The 16,812-nt window shown below is 37.1% G+C and overlaps 3 protein-coding genes across 4 annotated transcripts in view; 1 reads left to right on the top strand and 2 right to left on the bottom strand.

The window, feature by feature from the left end:
- Positions 1-6,664, bottom strand: part of LOC140770254 (5'-methylthioadenosine/S-adenosylhomocysteine nucleosidase-like) — a 7,788-nt gene extending 1,124 nt beyond the window's left edge. The window contains exons 1-7 of the mRNA XM_073111347.1: positions 6,465-6,664; positions 6,299-6,365; positions 4,912-5,003; positions 3,972-4,078; positions 2,312-2,386; positions 2,039-2,113; positions 853-945 (exon numbers count right to left, since the gene is read on the bottom strand). Coding sequence (XP_072967448.1) covers positions 853-945; positions 2,039-2,113; positions 2,312-2,386; positions 3,972-4,078; positions 4,912-5,003; positions 6,299-6,365; positions 6,465-6,561 — 606 coding nt within the window. The 5' untranslated portion in view covers positions 6,562-6,664. The remainder of the gene's footprint in view (positions 1-852; positions 946-2,038; positions 2,114-2,311; positions 2,387-3,971; positions 4,079-4,911; positions 5,004-6,298; positions 6,366-6,464) is intronic.
- Positions 6,665-7,250: 586 nt separating this feature from the next.
- On the bottom strand, positions 7,251-9,277 carry LOC140770844 (probable xyloglucan endotransglucosylase/hydrolase protein 30). The gene is made up of 4 exons (XM_073112147.1): positions 8,866-9,277; positions 8,675-8,775; positions 8,161-8,369; positions 7,251-7,924 (listed from the first exon to the last, which is right to left on the bottom strand). Exons 1-4 carry the CDS (start codon positions 9,038-9,040, stop codon positions 7,396-7,398), a joined length of 1,014 nt encoding a protein of 337 aa, XP_072968248.1. The 5' UTR covers positions 9,041-9,277; the 3' UTR covers positions 7,251-7,395.
- Positions 9,278-13,075: 3,798 nt separating this feature from the next.
- On the top strand, positions 13,076-16,812 carry LOC140770401 (probable transcription factor KAN2). Of its 2 annotated transcripts, none has more exons than XM_073111588.1 (6): positions 13,076-13,924; positions 14,060-14,136; positions 14,858-14,903; positions 14,997-15,156; positions 16,173-16,233; positions 16,400-16,812. In XM_073111588.1, the coding sequence occupies exons 1-6, from the start codon at positions 13,351-13,353 to the stop codon at positions 16,514-16,516; spliced, it is 1,035 nt and encodes a 344-aa protein (XP_072967689.1). In that variant the 5' UTR covers positions 13,076-13,350; the 3' UTR covers positions 16,517-16,812. The 2 variants fall into 2 exon arrangements, with proteins under 2 accessions (XP_072967689.1, XP_072967691.1); XM_073111590.1 differs by having other exon boundaries at positions 13,077-13,924; positions 16,170-16,233; positions 16,400-16,811.

Here is a 16,812-nt window from a genome sequence, read left to right as displayed (position 1 = left end):
TACAACAAGAAGCCTTTGACAAAGTGGCAATGTGGAAATAGGGCATATAGTATGATGCTGTGGAGTCCATGATGCTTGGTATATATAAAGAACCACAAGCAACAACAATCTCCAATGAACTATTAGAGTAATCTAATAATATTGTATTCCCCTTGAATACGATTACGTTGGAAGCAGTGTTTTGATGAACTCCAACAATAACAATTGTAGGAGTTCCATAGAAAAGTTATAGAGGACTTCCAGATAAGTTTCCTAGTCAATTGAAGCCCTATTTGCAAATTCCAATTTTCTAAAGAAGCAACTGGATTTCTTAGGTTCTCAAAGAAGCAAATTCCAGATAAGCTCGGAAGCCTATGGAATAAATTTGCTAAAGTAAAGGTCTGACCAACTCTATGACGACTAGAAATGGTTTCCAATTGCACGAGGCTCCAGCATGCACGGATCTAGGGAGGGGAGTGTTATATGCAGCCTTATCCACATATCCAAAGAAGCTATTTCTAACACTTGAACTGTGAGTTCTTAGATGTAAGGGGGCAAGCCTTATCATCACACGAAGTTACACCCTCTAATCAATCCCATGATGATTGCATTACAAACTTTTTTGGTGCACTAAATGGTTCTCAGTGTTAATAGATCCCTCCAATCAACCATCTTCATTCCAAACTTGAAGAGATGACTGAACTTTTTTTGTCGATACCAACATTTACCACTATTTTCTCTCCTATAACGTATCTTATGAAAGAAGAAAGGAAAAAAGAATATGTCAATTCTTTTTGGTCTTTTTCCCCCTAAAATCTTACTTTCTATTAGTTATCCAAAATGAGATGAAAAAAGAAAAGAAAAAGATATTACCTCCATATCCTTAATTGTAGCATCATTTGCTAGTATTGATGTCTCATCCTGTAAGGACATATCCAAGGAATCACCAGTAGACAATTTACCCACCTGTGAATTTAAAAAAAGTTAGTGAATCACTTCTAAGAAGGTCCATAGGTTATTTTCAGTTGCACCAACACATTCATAGTGGTTTTCACCAAAAGTTCAAAATCTTCCCAAATCAAATAAATAATAAACTGAAAAAATGAATATGTGAATATTGAAGTGTGATCTAAATCACCATTGTAGAAAAGCTAGCCATGATTTCAGTATTCACTTGCTTAACAGGTCTGCAAAGATGAGCATAAAAGGAAAGAATCTATATGACACAAAACAAAGTCATCACTGCTCTGGGTCTAACTACTCTTCAAACTATTCAGAACTTTTGCGACATTTCCTTCAAAACATGTTATACTTTTATCTTGATTTCTATTCATATTAAGTATTTGAGGTCCTCTTTCTGCTTCTTTTAGCACATGTCTAAGCACGCAGTGTTACTATAACACAAATATATCATATGCACCACAGCTTGTGGCATGCCAACTCCAATTATCATGTTCCTTGGTCCAACCGTCCAAGTTGGTGAAGTCATGCAGCTGCCTCTCATTCCTACGCACAATTCTAGTCAAATATATGATTGACCGAAGTACCAAACTGAGGCCTAAGATCATATAGACAAGAACATAAAAGAGATTGTCGCAAGCACTATGGAGAACTTCAATGATTTAATATGCTGCATAATTTGCTAATAGCATCATTTTCATTTGGATGGTCAAAGTAACTTGTGCTCTTCGGTTGTTAACAAAGAGATGTGATTGAGTTAAGCCATGCCAACATTACTTAAACTCTTCACCCTACTAATTAAGCTTCAATGCTTCCTAAAAATCGAGCTATCTTCAGTCCAACAGCTTATTTGACCATTTTGCATGGTCACAAAATTCAGACTTCAATGCCAGCCTTAACTCCTTGAATTATTTCCTACTGGTATGCAGGGATATTTTTTATTTTGCACCATCACAAATTCAAGAATTCTCTATCAACCTTAACTCCAACTGATTTCATATGAGTGCTGCGAAATTTACAATTAGCAAATACAGAATTACATCTAGGTGTGTAAATCTTTAGAATATATAGAATTAATATCCTAAACTTTGCAAATTACCTTCAAATTTAGTTCTTTTAAAAGATTAGGAGTAGGGCAGGTTCGTCGAGCACCAATCCCATATATGTCAAAAACCTGCAACAGCGTCATTTTACATACTCGATCAAGAGGGAGAAGATAAAAAAGAGTGCTAGGTCAGAAAAGAAGATGTGTGGTACTAGATGTAGAAAGGTGTTTAAAATAAATGAACTTCAGGGCAAAGCAGTTGATAAACAAATTACTGGATAGAATGATCACATTCCTATGGGGAATTTATTGCATGGAGATACTCACAGGTATTGGTATCCTTCTATCATGGAAAGCGACATCAGAGGCAACATAAACATCTCCCACACACGCACCTTTTGCCTAAATTATCAAGAAGTAACTTGTCAAATATTTTTCAAGTTTTAGCTATGCAGTGAGCAAAACATATAACTATTGATAGGAATAACGGGCGTACCATAAAAATAAAAAGAAGACATCATCAAGAGAAGAGAATGATGAAAAAGGTATCAGCTAGACATACACAATACCGTAAAAAATGTTTATGAATTAGGTAGAAAATAAGAACGAAAATAATCAAAATACTACCACAAAGGATCAGGAATTTGATAAGCATGTCTCATTGCAAAAGAAAGAAAAATAACCCTGAAAAAAAAAGAAACAGTCCAGAGTCCAGAGAAGTCCCAAAATTGCCTGCAATATTAGGGTGGTGCTTCCTGATGTACTTATAAAGAAGAGCAAAACTGCAGATTACAATTTTTTTCAAAAAAATAAAACAAGAGTAAAACAAAGAGAATAATGTGTCCTATTTGTGGGTAAGGAGGAACATGGCTGTAGCATCTTGTATGATGGTCCATGACAGCACTTTAGCAGTAAGCATGACATCAGTACAACACTTAGCGTCCAACCTTGTCAAGCTTGAACATAACAAATGTATATCAAGCCAGATAACACAAGCTATTCTTTCACATGGGTTGATAGAGGTGGATGAGATAAACAAGTTTGAGCATCTTATCCTCTCTAGAATGAAAACAACCATTTCTATTTCTTCCATAATGTAATCGTACAGCCATGAGAGTGTCCTCCTTGAGACAATTACATTAGCCAACAACATGTGTCAGACAAATATTATATGAGCAAGTTGTAGCAGAGAATGAAAGAAAAAGAACCTAATAAATTTGTGCGACGCTGACCATAAACAACACGATCATCTAAAATAGATTGTGATAAATTCACTCCAGTTTATTTCTAAGAACAAAGTTATATGGAAGTGGTTATAAAGAGATCCGTTTAAGGAAAGGGTAGGCATAATACATTCCTCATTCATGCATAATACCCAGCTACATTTGTCATTCATATTATAAATTGCATGAGAAGAACAGTAGGGATAATAAGTAAGTTCCCAATCTCAACCATGAGTTAAGACCACCAAAAACAAATATACATACTTAACCACAGAACCACATGTATCCAGCCTCTCTTGGTTAGTTATTAGCAAACTAATACAGATATAGATTTCAGTCCCATGCAATTTGCCTAACAAACATTTGTTGCATATTCAGTAAAACAAGGTTTTCCTAGAAAGATAAAAAGAAAAACCTGTGAACCAGCTCAAAGAAAAAAAAAAGTTGCATGAGAACTGTAGCTGCACTGCCAAACTAACACAAGAATAATACAATGATATATGACAATATGGCAATTGTATCAGGCGCAGATACATCTGCAAACAATGGAAGTAAACAAGTAGACTAATGAATTTGAACTTTGGAGCAATGTTGCCTACTGAGATGATAGACATGTATCAACTGTAATATCTATCAGAAGCCATACATATAAGATATTGTTGGTCTATATTATTTCATGCATTTAGAAAGAGCAAATTTGAGCCTACAAGATTTAATCTGGATGACAATAAGACACAGTAAGTGGTAGTCAACTTGAAACTTACTTTAAAGCCACCAGCAGTGCCTGCATTGATGACAAGGTCTGGCTTGAATGCCTGGATGGAAGCATATGTGACAAGAGAAGCTGAAATTGTACCTACATTGTCAACTCCTGAAAAATATCAATGTAGATACTTTATTAGAATCAGAAAAAAAACATTTAAAAATGAAAAAATAAACAAGATGTTCTTTGAAATATCTCAGTCTTAATATGATAAAGAGTAGGAAAGAATTTGAATATTTCAAATCCATGGCATGGCTAATCAAGCTAGAATTCCTCTTTTCCATAAAGAGAAAGATTCACAAGACAAAGAGGTCCAAGTAAGTGCCAATCATTCATCTGAGTAGCAACACTGTGAAAGGAGAAGAAACTTAATCTACTACATTTTTGCTGCATTCTGAAATTAAGATAGAACTCAGCATTCTAGAACTTTTACGTTACAGTAACTTTTATGCGGGTGCAATAAAAGGATTCAAAACAGACATTACAATAAACATAATTTGCATCTAGTGGACACTAGGCTCTTCATCTGAAAGACTAAAACAACAATACGATTCCAGGTGTTCAAGGATGCACTTTATAGAAATTGAGGCACTAGAAGCACTTTCTAAAAGGCATCAGGAAAACCTTCAAGCCATATTAACTGATACCCTACATCATTCTGAATGGTAAATGCATCACAGATGGAGATCTTGGACTGCAATAAACAAATTGTGGAAACATTTAACATAGAAGTACTTACTAGATGATCCTGATTCTACACATGTATTTTGGTAAATAAAGCAATAACAAATCAAAATTCATCCTTAACCAGCTAGTGTGACCACATGGATAACCACTTGCATGCTGAGAAGATGTCCTGCCAAAGTGGCCTAGATATTGATAAAGTTCTAACAATAAATCATTACAATTGATGCATTTAACAAATAAATTGCACATCTTACCGAGAACAGGATCTTTTCCCGGCCATACCAGATCAATGTGGAGGTCCTTATATGTACCATGATATCTAACCCATGGGACCTTTTGAGGAAACCTGTTAATTTATTAAATAGTGAAAATTCATGGACTAAAGAACTAGTAAATATGTAAAAGCAATTAGAAAGGGATGAAATCATCATCACAGATCAAGATCATAATTCTGTATAATACTAAGAAAAGATCGCAACATCTATATTGAGAGATCATAAAAAACAAAGTTTTGTCAGCATGTATGAATGACAAGGCTACTCATCAATCATCATATCACACAGCTAAGATTCAGCTAAGATTCACTTAAAAAACTCCATTCTCAAGTTAACTGGGTGATACAGAATTTATGCAAAGTAACAAATTAGGTCTAATTGTTGGATAATTTTTATTATGTCATAACCATCTTTTCTCCTTTTATGTGTTCTCCTATCCTAATTTTCCTTCTCCAAAATCTACTCTTTTCTCTGCAGGAAGAAAATTTTCAGACATTAACTTATCTTTTTCCAACCATAGATATGTATCTTATCTGTCCTATCTTAGCTCAGCCACTGTTTGCAGCCTTTCAAAATCTGAATTAATATCACCTTAAACACAGAAATATATTTTGAACAAGTAAACTTTAATGTTAGCAATCATGATTGTGCCTACACTTGCTGTTTTCAATTTTAAAAACCTTGATAATGTCTTCTTTTGTGTGACCATATCTAGCTTCCAGCATCAAGAATATAGAACAAGACAGACACACAATCTATTAGTCATGTACATGATGCTAAGATAAAAAATATGAAAACAATACATCATGGTCAAAAAATTCAATTTGGTACTATAGCGTCAGTGACACTTTGTGCCAGATCTTTATGTTGTGGCTCAGGATATACTTAATAGAGATTTGAAGCTCTAAGGAATTTTCCAAGCAACCACTACTAGACGGAATCTCGCAATATGAGAGAGCCATGATTGATGAAATGATATGTATGTCTACATGCAAGATAAAATACATTAACTCAGCCCCAAAGTTACTCGATTTTATCATCTTGGTTCTCATTCCTTCCCACTTAGATAGCATCTGGTTGCAACTTGCAAGAATGTATTTCTGCATGTACGATTTCATAGGAAACAGAGAACTAAAGGGGAGAATAGACTTAGAAAGGGGAGGGACACTATTATCGAACTGGGAGGAAAAGTGGATTAAGAGAATGAAGGATATTGCAAATTTGAACCAATCTTGAGACACTCACAGGGATTCATCACGCATATGAAGCATCTTAGATTCTTATAAATCCAATCGCATCAGGCATATCAAGAACCACAATTCTTGGTAAAGAGAACCCGCAAAGAAAGAAATCTTGATACACTCACAAACATGCGTCGGTGTCTTCCTCCAGCTGGAACTTGTTCACCAGGGGAAGCGCCTCCGTCTGCATCGCTGCAAACCAAAGCACCAGGGCTAAGTAATGGTGCACGCATCTCCGATCGAGAAAAAAAAAAAAGATTTACGGAAGATTAGGGTTTTAGCGCGTAATACCTATGACAATGAGGACGGTGGAGATAGGTTTTAGCGCGATCACCTCGTCGACGGCCGCCATCGCCTCCTCGTCGGAGATCTCCTCGGGAGGCGACATAGCCGTCGTCGAGCCCTAATCTCTCTCTCTCTAACCTCCTCTCGCTCTCTCTCTCTCTCTCTCTCTCTCTCTCTCTCTCTCTCTCTCCCTCTAGCTTTCCGCTCCCTTCGAAGAAATGCGGCAATGGCTTATAAAGAGATGACGAATCTTCGGACGTGACAGAGGACTAGTCCGGTACCGATCGTATGTGGTGACGAACGCAAGACTTTCTTGCATCGGCACACTTGGCAGCTCTTAACTGGCTTGATAATTTACCGTAGGTTTTTACAGTTCAAAATCTGGTCAGTTTTACATTTCACACCCTATGCATTATATCGATTTACACACCCTATCTTTTAACAACTTTAATTCCGCTCGATATTTTAGATGCATATCTAATAGCATGCTGACATGCTCTCGGATTGATATGGTTGAGTAGAATTTTTGGACCAAATATACCAAATTATAAAAGTAATAAAAATATAGGGCTTAAATTAATGTGCTGACTCATATCTAATGACTCATGCCGACTAATTTGGACACATCAGCTGTCACTAAATTGTCACTATATTTGGGCCCCAAGTAGGTAGGATGTTTCTACGGAGCCGCCGCCCATAGTACGGGGTGTAAATTGAAAAAAAATCCCTTATATATAGCTAGCATGTGTTACAATTACTGAATTACATAGGGGTGAAAAGAACATTAATCATATCTATCCACTCATATATAACTTGAGATATATAAATATATATATATATAACAACTTCTCATAACAACGATACAAAGTTACATGCAGGAACACAAACATACACTTCTCACGTAAGTCCATATATATAATTTAATTAATTCCACTCCTCACATGTCCGCCTGCTTATCCGACTTCAACCTCATCGGATCCCTAGCCCGGTCCTTTGCGCGGTGGCGGCGGTGGCGGCCACCGAACCTCAGATGCCCAGTCTCCTTGAACCGCCTCTTTTCCGACTCGATAATGTCGCACTCCGGCAGCCCGGATGGGTACCGGAGCTCGTCGTAGCAAGCTGAGTAGCTCATGTACCGCTCCCGGAACCGGTTCATTGCTTGCCGCTTCTCCGGGGTCATGACGGCTAAGCCAGTGGCGGCCAGCTCGGCGTAGGAGGAGGTGCAGTTGGCGGCGGCGGAGGGGATCATCTGGATCGGGTCGACGCGGCAGCCGAGGAGGGCGAGGTCGGCGAACTCGGAGGCGAAGGGGCCGTACTTGTAGTTAACCTTGTACCGGCCACCGGCGGTGGCCCAGGTGGAGGCGTCCCAGATGGTGGCGTAGAGAGACATCGGCTTGGATGGGTAGTCGCCGCCCATGCCGTCGCACCGGCGAACCTCCCGGATCGGAGTGTCATCAATGTAGAAGCTGAATTTGAGATGTAGAGCGACATAGGATTAGCGTTTTACCCACCCACTTTTGTCCTTAAAAAAATATTATGGCCATTAACGATAAGATATACTACTCATATACCGATAGGTATATAGATTACATGGGATGTTGACGATAATAAGTATAAAATTACCAATATAAAGAAGAATATTAAGCATGCATGAATGCATGCATGCAAAAATAATTATTAAGGTTAAGATATACATACGTACATGATATTATGAGCAGTCCAGAGGATGGAGTAGCGGTGAAAGCCGGCGGTGGGATCGAAAGGGAGGAAGTATCGCTCCTCGCGGCCGCGGCTGGTGCTGCCGTTGCCGTAGATGTTCGTCTGCACCCTCCACTCCTTCCCCCGGATGTTCCCTAAGAACTCAAAGTCGAGCTCGTCGTGTGTCTTTGCAAACACATCGTTGTTCGACGTCTGAATGAATGCAAAAAAAGAAAAAGAAAAATTTATATAATTTTATATCTATTAATCAATATATTAATCCCTTAAAATATACTATTTAAGTAGGGGATTAATGAACTTTTCGATCCAATTAATCTCGTAGAATTGGCCCCAAATTCATTGCGCAATTCACGACTCCACCAAACTACAGAGATGTAACTACGTGAGGAGGCTTCGCCGCAATTTGCGGAGTAATACAAACAAACCACCGTACGTAAATTTATAGAGTTAAAGATCTAAAAATAAATAAATAAATGTTTGGATTGAGATTAACTCACGTAGAAGGCCACAACGATGCCTGCAGTGTAATCAGATGGCAGCTTGATCGATGCACTGAAGAAGCCATGGTTGTACATATCCGAAGATATAAACCCAGACCCTAATTATTTTTTAAAATAAGTTTTTGTCCAAAGATTAGTTTCTTAAATATATATACTTTAAAGAGAAAACATTAATGATATGAATTTACCGGTGGATTGATCGAGGATGAGACGGACGTTACGATCGTCAGCCGAGTGGACGATGTTAGCGTGGCCGAAGAGCGGCTCGTAGGCATCTTTGAAGGAGAGAGTCGTCACGTTGACGGCCGTCGCATATGATATGATACTGATGATTCCGACGATGGTTAGAATCCGATGAGCCATTTCTGGCCACCTTTTCTTCTTGTTTGTTTCTTTTTCACCCTCTCCTTTCTTTTTCTTCTTCTTCTTCTTCTTCTTCTTCTTTTATTTTTTCTAGTGGAAGGGAAAGGAGAGGGGAAAGGGAAGAGATGTTCTCGTTTTCTTTTTGGGTTTATAACGGTGAAAGGGAGGAATGGGAGGTGAGGAGAGGAAGGTGAGAGGAGGTGATGACTCATGGCCATGCATCTTAATCAACATGGTCAAAGGGAGATGTATAAAAATAGCATGCGTGGAATTGAGACATAATGGATTTGTTTCCATATATACTTAGCCATCAACAAATTGTGAACTGGAAATGGACGAAAAATAATAATTTTAGGTTCTTATTCGGAGAAGAGAAAAATAGATATGTAAAAAAAAATTATTGATTTAATTGGGCATCCGATATTCCCGGTGTCAAAAAATGTTTTGATATATATTACAAATCAAATAAGTAGATACTCCTACAAATGAGATTATGAGATTAACTCCAATTTTAAATAATTATTGTAGAGAAATTATTTAGTGATTTAGTGACTTAGCTCAATATCTCGGCTTGGTTGAGAGCTCAACAATGTGATTTGCTTGAAGAAGCAGTTGGACAATACGATGACTTGAAGTAGGCCTCGGTGGCGTTCAGTTCGAAGTAATAATTCAGATACGCACACTTATACTAGCTGAAGCTTAGTGAACCCTAATTGACTTTATATCTAGAGAGAGTTGGATTGTTATTTAGCCCATATCTAACTCGAAAAAGAAAAATTGCAACCCAAAATGCAGGAATTTCTTACAGAAAGAGTGCTTGGCAGCCTATAATTGGTTGCTAAAGTAGTGCTTAACAATGAGAAGGCCCAATTATGAGGCCATTGGGCCAAAACTAAATGGGCATCTCTCTGGAGTGAACTACATGGCCCATGAGAAAAGGCCCGCTAATTCTCTATACGCACGAATCTCAATGCAACTGCTTATGATCGATTGCATTAAATCTTGTCAACTGTATTTAGATGACTAAATCAAAAAATTTAATAACAGACCAACAATATATATCACACATGTTATTATATAATCACTTAAACTGATAATTTCTTTTGGTAGTCAATTTCTTGGTAATAATATCCAAGGTTGCAAAGAGTGCATGATTAGATGTTCTATGTTTCAAGAGGGTACACTTAATGAGGGACCAAGATTCATAGCATTCCTTGGGTAAATTAACAAAATCATGGTCAAACCAAAGCAAACCCTAACTCCTCTACTTCTTCTCATCTTCCTTTTTTAATGTTTTTTTAATAAAAAAAAGAAGTAAAGTATTGCCAATGCATTAGATCAAGATTCCTTCTTGGGTCTCACCAAAGACATGGTCTAGGGAAGCATAGCACATTGAATGGCTTCCACTCCATCTAAGGCTAGTCAAATGCCACCACTCTTGTTAAACTCTGCTATACAAGCACCATACCAAATTATTAAACCCTAATTCTCCCCTCCCAATGAAAGGTTGACATTAATTGATCCCTTATTTTATTCCCCCTCCCACTCTCCCTCTTTCATGGCATGAATCTTGAGCCTATTATTTTATGTGTGTAAAAGACAAAGACATACACTTTGTCTGATCTCTTCTTGATGTCTTGAGGGCATTGCCATTAAACTATTCTAGCAAAGGAAGAGCACAAAAACACACACAAAGTCTAGACTTCCAATGTTGTGCCATTAATTCTATGGAAGACTAGAGTGTATTTTATATATATATATATATGTGTGTAGATCTATTGCCTTTCTTGCTAGCAATTAATATTTAGTGTGGTTTTCTCCATAGGGATCCACTTGCAGACCTCATGGATGTGTCATTGGTGGAATCAAGAGCCTTTGCAATTTGAAATATTAGAGATGGAAAATATTTGTAACTTTTTTTTCTTTTTTTTAATAAAACCCTAGAGAGAGAAATAGGTGTGGTGGAGATAAGGTAGGTTATAGTCTTATAGAGAATGGAGAATTAAACTTATTCCTTCCAAGCTACCCTATTTGACTATGGGTTTAATAAGGTGACTTTATGACCTCATGGAACAAGGGCCATTCATATATAGCATGTACTCAGCCAAACATCTTTTGGATGACATTTAAAGCTCTGTGTCTTCCTTTCTACATGCAAAATACTCTCACTTATTATCCCTCAAATTTATTAAAATTGAGATTCGACATAAACTGATTTCATCAATTGCCTGTTTTAGTGTTACGATTCTTTCCTATTAAATTTCGAACATAATCAAAATCTTCGAATCTAATGGCACCTCTATCCATTCGCTTACGACAAAGAACTTAATTCAAGTGACAAAAAAAAACCTCTTATTTTTCATATTGTCATTCAATGTTCTAGAAACTATGATGTCATAATAATTAGGATCCCTAAATTAAAGCTGAAATGAAGAAATAAATCAAACCGGCAATACATCATTTAAGAACAAGTAAAGAAGGAATACCTCAGCTCCCACTTCTCTCTCTCTCTCTCTCTATGTTGCTTTTCTTCTCTTTCCATTCTCATGTCTTTTCTCCTCCTCTTTTCTTGTAGTACAAGGCTTTAGTACCTTTCTCTATCTACCAATTCAATTAGGAGACTAAAAACTTATAAGGCCAGGATTCCCCCTTGGATTAGGGCTCCTCAAGAGGAGGTCCCACACATTAAATGAATCAACAGTTGCCTTGTTCATTGAGAAAATTGTACATGTAGAGATGGTAGGACAATTTTGATGTCATTCATTGCTCTTACATCATCCGGATAATACTAGAAGAAATAGAGACATTTTATTTAATTAATTTTAGGTTTTTCTTTAAAGTTAATTAAACTTTCTAAAGACCTTTTCTGATTATTTGTTCTATTATTGTACTATCTCATTCAATTCTTGCCTTCCAAATTAACTAATATGCAACAAGATCTTAGACCTTACATATATTATATTGTTGATGCTAACTATTTAAATGACACATGTGAAATGTGAAGTTTTACACTCCATTTAAGACTAACTTTAAGAACTCTTTTTCCCATTTGATGAACTAAATTTGGGCTCACTGCTTAGAAAAGTCAAGCTTCTAAATTATATGAGATGTTATCTTCATTAATGTAGGATGTCATGATTTACCTATAAAGAAAGCTCTATTATACTTATCTCTGTATGAGCTCAGCATGGCCTTGCATATTCTGTAGTTTGAAATACTACTAGTCTATAAACTATCTTGAGATTGAAACTTACTAATTTGGATGATATGTATGATTAAGTAAATGGTAATTAGAATATGGTGAAAAGAGTGAAATTTGTCCCCTTTTTTTTCTTCTTTTTTATCCTCTGGAAATTGAGAAAGAGTAACTATAAGCATAGTAAGTGAAAGGAACTGGACCTAATTAAATGATTCCATGGTTGTGGTTTAATAGGATTTAGACAATTAGTTGACCTAAAATCACAGGTTGTTAAATAATAAGCCAGTATATATACCTTTAACTTGTAATACTAAAAAATAGTGAATAAAAGTAGGCTGAAGAAATTTAAATTTAAGACGTCTAGGGAAAAGGACCATTATCATGTTAGAGAACTCAGAAACTTAATTATTAGGTAACAGACACATAAAATATATTTAAAAAATCAAAGCCAAGTGCAATTAAGAGTTCCTAACTAACACATATATGGTACCTTTAATAATGGATCATATTGCAATACTAAAAAAATATATAGTGGAAAAGAAAAGCAGACTATTGGAATTTAAATTTATGACCTTTAGAGAAACAGAATCAGATAACTCAAAACTTAAATTACTAGGTAATAAATTAATAATATATATATATATATATAATACATTTTTTAAACAAAAACCAAAGTTGAGTGCAATTAAGAGTTCCTAACTAATATAGATACCACCAACCAAAAGATTACTCTCTCTCTCTCTCTCTCTTTCTCTCTCTCTGGCCACATTGTACTCACAAAAACCAAGGGACAACCTTTTCACTCCATACAATAGTTGTTGTTGTTGTTGTTGTTGTTGTTGTTTACCATCTCTATAATTTGCCCTCCATGTTACTACTAAATACAACTCCTTTGATCCAAGGCATCTCATACATTACCCTCCCCTTGTTCCAAACTCAAGAGTCAGATTACATCTCACCTACCTCAAGAGAGCCCCCCCTCCTCACTCCTTTTACACCAAGCCAAAACTGCACTCATCTCCTCCACAGCAAAGGGACTACCAAGATCTAGAGAGCAAGCAAGGGAGAGGAAGAAGAGATTCAAAAGCAAAAAAAACAAAAGGAAAAAAATATGGAACTTTTTCCAGCACAACCAGATCTATCCCTGCAAATTAGACCCCCAAGCACTTCTCCCACATCAACTTGGAGGAAGCCAGATGAGAACATAGACTTGGGCTTTTGGAGGAGAGAGTTAGACTCCTCTTCCATGGCAAAGATTAGCAAAGACACCTCTTTTGAGCTCTCCTTAGCAAACCCAAGTGCCACAGACTGCAATCTCCATCTCCATCCTTACCACCACCACCACCACCTCCACTTTCACCACCACCCCTCTCCATTACTACCTCAAGGATACAAGAAAGACCTTGGCTTGCTGAGGCCAATTAAGGGAGTTCCTGTATACCAACATCCACCTTCTAGTCCTTTACTCCCACCTCATCATCATCATCATCATCATCGCCAGCAGCAGCAGCAACAAGTACTATTCCACTCTCCTTCCAAGTTCTCACCTTTGGAAGGCTTGTCGAGATCAAAGTTCATGTCGAGGTACCCCGCGAAGCGGAGCGCGAGAGCGCCACGGATGCGGTGGACGACGACGCTTCACGCGCGGTTCGTTCATGCGGTGGAGCTCTTGGGAGGTCATGAGAGTATGATCTTCCTTCTCAAACTTTCCATCTTAATTTTATGAACACATCTTTTCTTTTTTCTTTTTTTTTAATTCATTTGGTTTAGGGGCAATTGAGATGGTTGGAGTGATCTCACCTTAATTTATGCACTTCTAGGGGCCACTCCAAAATCAGTTCTTGAGCTCATGGATGTTAAAGACCTCACCTTGGCTCATGTGAAATCACACTTGCAGGTGAAGCACCTCCTAATTTAACTCCTTAACTACCTCAAATGTTGGCAACATTTTAGATCTCCTTTTCATTTGCTCATCTTTGCATTAGTTATAATTTACTAGTTTTCTTTTCTGATTCTTATTCTTCTGGAGTTCACAACTTTGGAATGTGGAATCTCTTCTCAAAGTACTAGAATCTATTGTTTGTATTGGTATTGTCCTAGATATTGAAGAAAAGCATTAGCTGGATTTAGATCAGAGAACTTGTTCTTTTCTTGCACTGTTTCTTTCACCACCTTCCAGCTTACTCTCTCTCTCTCTCTCTCTCTTTCTCTCTATGTGGGTTGGCAAGTATGGTAACAGCTTTTACACGAAGCAGAAAGAAATATACCAAAAGAAAAGGTAAAGATGAACACTGTGTCAGCAGACACCATTCTGACTAGCTACTTGCAATCAACTTTAAGGAAAAATTAAAAAAAAAAATCACAGAACAAGTACTGAAATACTAAGTGTGATGCTTGCCTAATTAAACATGAACTGTTTAATGAACTTACAAATGCATGTCTTATTAAAACGCTAAACATCCTACACTTCTACGGGACAAATGGACTAGATAAATGCATTATCTAGTATCAAAACTTAGTAGAAACTACTTATTTTGTCCAAATTTCTCTTGCTTTTAATGTGTTAATTCTACAGAATCTCGTGCTGAACTGATCATTAATTGCGTGTTTGGTTACAGATGTATCGGACCGTCAAAAGTACCGACAAGCCTACAGTTTCTTCAGGTATGACTGATCAAAATCATTGATCTGATCTCATTATCTTCTATTGAAGTTATCCTCTAACTTAATTGATGAGTTCTTGTACTTATTTGCTAGGGCAATCAGATGGAATCGAGAGCGCGTCGACGATTGAAGTTTCTGACGACAATCTGATCGACATTAATAACTTCCGCAGATCAGAATCATCAACTCAACATGGAAGGTTATCTACACAGCAAGGGAGCAATCACAGTGGCTTATGGAGCAACTCCTCAAGGTGTTAGAACTATTGTAGTAGTGAAATATGAGTAGTTACAGTGTCATAATCTTTCTGCAGTACAAGACCTATTCAACTAAATAGAACTCTGTTAGGTATATAGTGTTCTCTGAACTAATGTCTGCAGTTGGAGTATATATCAATGCAGTTATCAATCAAATCTGGATATAAGAGCTTGCAAGAAAATGCCTATTAAATTTCAACCAATCTAGGGATATAATGAATATCTACTTATTGATTCCTTAGGCCTGATAGTGAATAAGAGGGACAGACAAAAATAAGCTGATAAAGCCATATTAAAGACCCTCACCTACTATCATTATTTTTCTTATATTTAGCAGCACCTTGTATATATGCATTATTGAAGCTTTTGCTTTCTTAAGTAAAGCACGGAATAGGTATTAATTAAAGGGTTAATAGATTAAACTTCAGAAGGTAAATGATGATAGGTGCTTGTTTAGTGAGTTAGATCATTTGGGCCATAGAGTACATTAGATAGATCTCACAAGGTGTGTGTGCCATTCCCTAGGTCAATAACCCTGTCATATTCATGGACACTTTAAATGTACAAAGAAAAGCCTCTGTCTCCCACCTTCCCCTCTTACCATAGATATCAAGGGGCAGGGATCATAGCTTTGTTCCATTTGTCTAGGGTCAGGTGAACATTTGAATCTCCATCATGGTGCAATGATCTTTTTCAGTAGTTTAAAGCCTCTGCCAAAAGTCTCTCGTTCTCTCTCTCTCTCTCTCTCTCTCTCTCTCTCTCTCTCTCTCTCTCTCTCTCTCTCTCTCTCTCTCTCTCTTCATTCAAAAGATAAAAGATAGAGGCCCATTTGCCAAAAGGACACCCTTATATGAAAAAGCTTATGATAAGTTGATATACTTCATTAAAAATGAGATTAATCATATATATATATATATATATATATAATGAGCTACTAATAAAATATTGTCTTCTCATTTTAGTGCATGAAGTACTTATCTGAGGTAGATTGTCTCTGATGGTTATGCAGCAGGGAAAGCTGGTGTTATGGATTACCATGTGATTCCAACATTGAGAACAAGCAAAGTTTCAAGGTTACTACTTCACTTCCTCTCTCTCTCTCTCTCTCTCTCTCTCTCTCTCTCTCTCTCTCTCTCTCTCTCTCTCTCTCTCTCTCTCTCTCTCTCTCTCTCTCTCTCTCTCTCTCTCACAAGTACTGCATTATCCATAAAACTATCAAATATGCCTTTCTCTTGGCAGGCATTGCAATTGAAAAGCTTGGAGAATTCTGATATGAGCTCAACATGCCTATCTGAGACATCGAAGCCGAGCAAGCCGAACCTCGAGTTTACACTGGGAAGGCCACATCTGATCTAAACCAATCACTTATCAATCGATGATTAGATCGATGATCACGACAATCAAATTTGCTCTAAAGGTTAGTAAAAAGGGAGAAAAGAGAGAGACAAGGTAATACTTGAAAGGCAAAAGGCAAGGAAAAGTGAGTGAGGATGTGTTTGAATGTGTATGAGAGCATATCTTTCAATCTAGAGAGAAAGAGAGAGAGAAAGAGAGAGAGAGACTAAGTTTATGCTCTTGTTCAGAAATCAGAGTGCAAAAGAATGGAACGAGGGAGTTTAACTTTTACTGCCACAAAGCACCAAAGGCCAGTT

This window comes from Typha angustifolia, chromosome 11 (genome assembly GCF_048772165.1).
Source record: "Typha angustifolia cultivar Huaian chromosome 11, ASM4877216v1, whole genome shotgun sequence".
Classification (NCBI taxonomy): Eukaryota; Viridiplantae; Streptophyta; class Magnoliopsida; order Poales; family Typhaceae; genus Typha; species Typha angustifolia.
Note: the sequence above shows the minus strand (reverse complement) of the source record. Positions and strands in the feature narration are given on the sequence as shown.

What these genes read in the sequence shown, in the direction of transcription:
- LOC140770401 (XM_073111590.1), top strand. Translation starts at nt 13,351, where the DNA reads ATGGAACTTTTTCCAGCACAACCAGATCTATCCCTGCAAATTAGACCC. An exon ending in GCTCTTGGGAGGTCATGAGA is followed by an intron (nt 13,925 to 14,059) that starts GTATGATCTTCC and finishes ATGCACTTCTAG; the next exon opens with GGGCCACTCCAAAATCAGTT. An exon ending in ATGTGAAATCACACTTGCAG is followed by an intron (nt 14,137 to 14,857) that starts GTGAAGCACCTC and finishes GTTTGGTTACAG; the next exon opens with ATGTATCGGACCGTCAAAAG.
- LOC140770844 (XM_073112147.1), bottom strand. Translation starts at nt 9,040, where the DNA reads ATGGCTCATCGGATTCTAACCATCGTCGGAATCATCAGTATCATATCA. An exon ending in CATCCTCGATCAATCCACCG is followed by an intron (nt 8,776 to 8,865) that starts GTAAATTCATAT and finishes AAAAATAATTAG; the next exon opens with GGTCTGGGTTTATATCTTCG. An exon ending in TGGACTGCTCATAATATCAT is followed by an intron (nt 7,925 to 8,160) that starts GTACGTATGTAT and finishes TCTCAAATTCAG; the next exon opens with CTTCTACATTGATGACACTC.